The sequence below is a fragment of the Marmota flaviventris genome, chromosome X, assembly GCF_047511675.1.
Source record: "Marmota flaviventris isolate mMarFla1 chromosome X, mMarFla1.hap1, whole genome shotgun sequence".
Lineage (NCBI taxonomy): Eukaryota > Metazoa > Chordata > Mammalia > Rodentia > Sciuridae > Marmota > Marmota flaviventris.
The window spans coordinates 91412042-91416924 of NC_092518.1; the positions used below are offsets into that span (position 1 = coordinate 91412042).

At 49.5% G+C, this 4883-nt stretch overlaps 1 protein-coding gene across 3 annotated transcripts; it reads right to left on the bottom strand.

The window, feature by feature from the left end:
* Window positions 1-880: 880 nt before the first annotated feature.
* Window positions 881-4660, bottom strand: Ripply1 (ripply transcriptional repressor 1). 3 transcript variants are annotated; one of them, XM_034636518.2, is made up of 5 exons: window positions 4284-4660; window positions 3666-3806; window positions 2893-2968; window positions 2220-2284; window positions 881-1663 (listed from the first exon to the last, which is right to left on the bottom strand). In XM_034636518.2, exons 2-5 carry the CDS (start codon window positions 3803-3805, stop codon window positions 1312-1314), a joined length of 633 nt encoding a protein of 210 aa, XP_034492409.2. In that variant the 5' UTR covers window position 3806; window positions 4284-4660; the 3' UTR covers window positions 881-1311. The 3 variants fall into 3 exon arrangements, with proteins under 3 accessions (XP_034492409.2, XP_071462411.1, XP_071462412.1); XM_071606310.1 differs by having other exon boundaries at window positions 2914-2968; window positions 3666-4656; XM_071606311.1 differs by lacking the exons at window positions 2220-2284; window positions 2893-2968 and having other exon boundaries at window positions 3666-4658.
* Between the last annotated feature and the right edge of the window lie 223 nt (window positions 4661-4883).

Below are 4883 nucleotides of genomic sequence, written 5' to 3' on the forward strand. Positions count from 1 at the left end.
TTGAAAACCTTAGAATATTACATTAAGGACTTGATTTGGAAATACATAGCATTGAATGTGTGTATACACATGTATTTTTTCTGGGTAGGGAAGCCCTAGATTTCCAAGGGATTCTGTGATTAAAAACAAACAGAAAACCTAAACCAAACAGAACAACCATAAGCCTAGCTATTGGTGAAGTAAGGACATGACCTGGCCTGGTTCGATAGCCAGTTCAGAAAACAAATTGCAAAGGACATGCTGGAGGCAAAAAAAAATTAGCTGAAGAGGAACTGGGGCAAGGTCAACAACAAGGCCTGAGCTGTGGTGGACACAAAGGGAACTAAGGACAGAAAATTGACAGGATAGGCCAGGCATGGTGAAACACACCTGTAATCCCAGTGGCTTGGGAGGCTGAAGCAGGAGAATTGTGAGTTCAAAACCAACCTCAGCAATTTAGCAAGGCCCTAAGCAACTCAGTGAGACCCTGTCTCTAAATGAAATAGAAAAAGGACTGGGGTTGTCACTCTGTGGTTAGTGCCTCTGGGTTCAATCCTTGGTGCCTAAAAAAATTGACAGGACTTAGTAGCCCCCCCAATACCCCTCCTCACACATGCACAGCCATTTCCAACACTCCCTCCTTCCCCTGAAGCCCATCCCCTACTCCCAACTTTCAGGCTACCCTTTGAGGGCTTTCTAAACTATCCTAGAAATTTAATCAAGCCTGATTTCACAAATTGAGAAGCCTTGGCACCATGCTGGGTCCCTAGCCCTACATCCCAAAGGAGAAAAATCTGTCAACTGACCTCAGGTAGAGCAATGAATTGGCCTTGAGCTGGTCTCTGACCCTCCACTCATGGCTTCACAACATGGGCAGAGTTCAGTTAAGAAATCAGCACAGTTCCAAGAAAAAGGCAAACATCATGTAGTTTATTTTTCTCCTGATTCATCTCATGCCAACACTCAGATTTCAATGGAGAGCAAGCAAAATGGGGGAAGGAGTCCCCAGAGCAAGCTGATTCTCTAGATGCCTCCTTGTCTTCCTACAAGACTCATCAGAAAGGTGCCCCAAATTTGCTTGGATTTGGTATTGGTGTCCCTGGAGGTAAAGTCAGAAGTCAGGCTTCCCATGGGAGAGACTGGACTTATGTGGCCACCTGGGAAGGCTTGGTTGTCAAAGGCCCTGAGAAGTGGCTGTTCTGCTCCACAAGGGCATGCCCTGCCCTGCTCTGCTTCCTGGGGGCTTCAGAAACAGGTTTTCCTTTCCCTAGAGCTCCTAGGAATCCTGTCAGCAGCCCAGACAATGAGATGCCAGGGGCCTGAGTTCACCAGCTAGTTGGGTAAGCCAGGATGAGCTGGGCAGCTTGAGGACCCAGTTTTTAGTCCAGAAAGGTGTCCCTTGGAAAGGCCCTTGGAAACTTGCCAATCAGTGACTGCTTCAGTTTGGACAGGAGGAGCTGTGGCCCTGTGTGGTGCAGGCCCTGGTACTCTCACACACCCTTCTGGCCCCTTTTTATTAGCCTCCTCTTTCTCCTCTTCATCCTCCTCCTCCTCCTCTTCTTCTTCGTCTTCACTGTCAGAATCCTCATATAGGTTGATAGTGGCCTGAACAGGGAAATTCTGCAGTAAAATTTCCCCAGCACTATACAGGTAGTCAAAGGAGCGTGATTTCGGCCAGAAGAGCCTGTGGGAAGAGAAGAAACATGGCCTCAAATGTAGACTAGTTGAGTATACAGAGGCACCAGTAGGGCCAAGAAGGAAGCCAGCCCCTAAACCCCTTCTCTTAACTGGATTAATGGGGTGAGAGGGAAAGGTTGAAAGAAAGCTTTGTAATAGAAGTTTTTGAACTGTTACAAAATGACCCTGGCAAGAAGGTCACCTTTGGTGGACCTACAGCTGTGGGAGGACCTAGCCCCACATCTATCAGTTCTAGCCCTTACCCTACTCCCCTTCCCAGGAGACTTCTAGCCAAGAAATCTCTATCGCTGTGCTTCCCATCTTTTTTATTATAGATTCCTTCACTGCTGTGTGTACAGGGGCTCATCCTTAGGGAACAGTGACAATGCCTCCTGGGAAAGCAACCTTGGCCAAGAAAGTCCCTTAACCTCTCTGGGCTTAGTTTCCTTGACCATGAAACGATCATACAAATGCCCCCTTCCTCCTGCTTCTCAGGACTGTTGTGAGGATTTAGACAGCTAATGTATCTATATCAAGTTCTAAGCTTGGTGCCAGAAGCTTACCTGACGGGGTGATGGAATTCAGAGTCAGCCTTGGTGGCCTCAGTGGCCGTTACCCCACCAGCAGCCTGTCCAAAGCAAAAGCTAGCATGTGGCTCAAAGTGCATGGCCAGATAACTGCCTCCCCCATATCAGAAGTCAGAAATCTGCAGGTAGGACAATCTGGAAGAGATCTTAAGACGTTTCCAGGGTCTACTTCCCCAGCCCCCTGTCCTACAACAAGTGGGTCTGTCCTGGTTCTGGTTGAAAAACAAATGGACAGAGTCCTGGGGTTGTTTGCTTTCCCGCCCCTGTTCTAACACCTGTTTGGAGGCTGTCCAGGGAACAGAGTTCTACTGGAGCAGCCAAGATTCAGGGAGGTAGGGTGGGAGAATACTAGGGCATTGTGCCAGGGGACTGGGATTTGGGCACCAGCTCTGCTGCACACTGGCTATGGGGCCTTCCCAAACATTTTTCCCACTCTGAGCCTAAGTCTCTTCATTTTTCCATTGGCCATGGAAATCTTGGGCCTCCCAGAGCTGCTGTGGAATTCAAATGTTAGCAAAGCCATAAGGATGTGCTCTCAGATTTGCAGCCTTGGACTGAGGTCAGGAGCTCTCTGGGAAGGGACTTGGCCAGTGTGAATGAATGTGGCTGCATGTGCCTATAAAGATATATCACAAGGACCCAAACTCACCCAATCCACCAACTTCCTCACCTGCCTTGGGGGGTCATTTGTGGAGGACAGCCAGGGCCTCCAAAGACAAGCTCCTCTAGGAGAAAAAAGAGATCAGTTGATGTTGAGTTTCTTAGGCTCAATGAGATGTTTGATCATATCTAAATTCTCAACACCTAGCACAATGCCTGGGACATAATAGGTGCTTTAGTAAATGTTTGTTGAATGTGAAATATTTGGAGGAGTAAATGAGGGTTGGGAGGAAACTATTTTGCCTCCTACCTCCTGCTCCAAGAAGTAGAGCTCAGAACACTACCATCTTCCTGGGCTGGGGGAAGGAACCAGAAATATTCCCAGGCCCATTGTTTCCCCACTGGACTTACAGAGGTAGAAAAAAAGCAGATGAGAGTCATATGGTATGTTTGGGGAAAAGACAGTTGCCCCAGTCAAAGGCTTCTTTAGATGTTGGCTCTTTCCCTACATCCTCAGCCACAGTCTAGGCATGTTAGGCCCAGTGCCACTCAGTGGACTCTACACCTGGCCTACAAGGACCTGGCTGCTTGACCTTCAGCTTTGGCAATGCCCACTGTCCCCCAATCCCCTCCTGCCACCTGGAAGCATTAGTGAAGTGAAAAGCCAAATGAAATATTCCAGGCCAGAGATGTGAAGCAGGGATTGTGAGGCCATTGCCTCTCCCCTTTACAGAGCAGAGGTGCTCCAATAGCTTATCTCCCCTCTCTCCTAGAAACCCCCTAAGCCTGAGTTCAGGTTGCCAAATGCCAAGTTCCACTTACCTTTCACTCCCAGGTATTTCTTGTCCAGAAGAGAGAAGGGGTGATGGGTGTAATAGGCCAGGGAGTTCCTGGGAAACTGGTGGTAGGGCCAAGGCCAGGTCTGGGACAGGCACCACAGCAGCAGGAGCAGCAGGGTCCATCCTTAGGACACCAAGGTCAGGCAGGCAGTGGGCTCTCCTACTTCTCAGAACTTTCTACACACTATTGGTCTTTCTCTAGAGACCCTTTTATAAGCCCTGCCTAGACTTATAAATTATTCAGGGAGTGCAGGGCTGGGGGCTTGGGAGGGGGATGAAGATTTGGGAAAGGAGCTCAGAGAGGGGAGCTGGGTTCCTGGGTGTTAAATCTCTCCCAGTTGAATAAACAAGGTGTCAGTGGGGGTTGAGGGGTTTGCTTTAGCTCCAAGTCAGAAAGGAAAACCCAGAAGGGACAAATTGCACACCATTTGTGTGAATTCCCCAGCCCAGAGCAAGGCCCAAGCAGGGAGGGAGGAGAGCTCATTAGCACCCAAAACCACAGAGAGCTGTTGGGGACAGAGGGCAGGATAGACAGGCCTTTTTAGCAAAGCTGGTTCCCAGTACAAACAGCTGACCCCTCTAAGGAAAGGGAGGGACTCACCTGCTATTTCAGCTTAAACCCCAAATAGATTTGTCAGATGGACCTTACATAGGATGACTGCCACTAAGCCTATCACCTGGTTAGGGGGAAAAAAAGGGGGGATTCTGGGTGGAGCAGGCCCAGTTGCCTGTGGGGTAGCCCTCCAATCTTCTTTCAACACCCTCCAACCCCTTGCTGCTCAGTTCATTTGCGAAAGTGCCTGAGTCCTCTCTTTCCAGCCTTAGCAGTAAATGGTCCAGTGAAGGACAGCAGGCAGGAGTTCCTGGGGCCTCTGGGGCGGATTCCAAATCTGAAAGCAGATCACAGCTTTCCATTCAGGAGCCAGGGGCTGGGGTGAAGCAGAGTTCTGCCCAGTGCTAAGCTGTCGAAGGACCAGCCCAGGCCTCCGTTCTCTCACGTGTGAGATAAGGCTGCCAGCCCAGTGGTCCCCAAGGTCCCTGCCAACATGAACACTATGTGATGGGAGCTGGGTAATGGGTACTGACCTCAGGCAAGCCCAGAGGCTTGACCATAGTCCTTGGCCTTAGCCAGCCTTCTGGGTCTTTGCCAAAAAGCTTCCAGTTACAACTACTGGCAGGCACCTTATTCTTTAGAGGTCTT

Coding starts and splice junctions, on each gene's coding strand:
- Ripply1 (XM_034636518.2), bottom strand. CDS start 3,805: ATGGACCCTGCTGCTCCTGCTGCTGTGGTGCCTGTCCCAGACCTGGCC. Junction 2,285..2,892: donor TGAGGAAGTTGGTGGATTGG/GTGAGTTTGGGT, acceptor TGCTTTGGACAG/GCTGCTGGTGGGGTAACGGC. Junction 1,664..2,219: donor GAATTCCATCACCCCGTCAG/GTAAGCTTCTGG, acceptor CTCTTCCCACAG/GCTCTTCTGGCCGAAATCAC.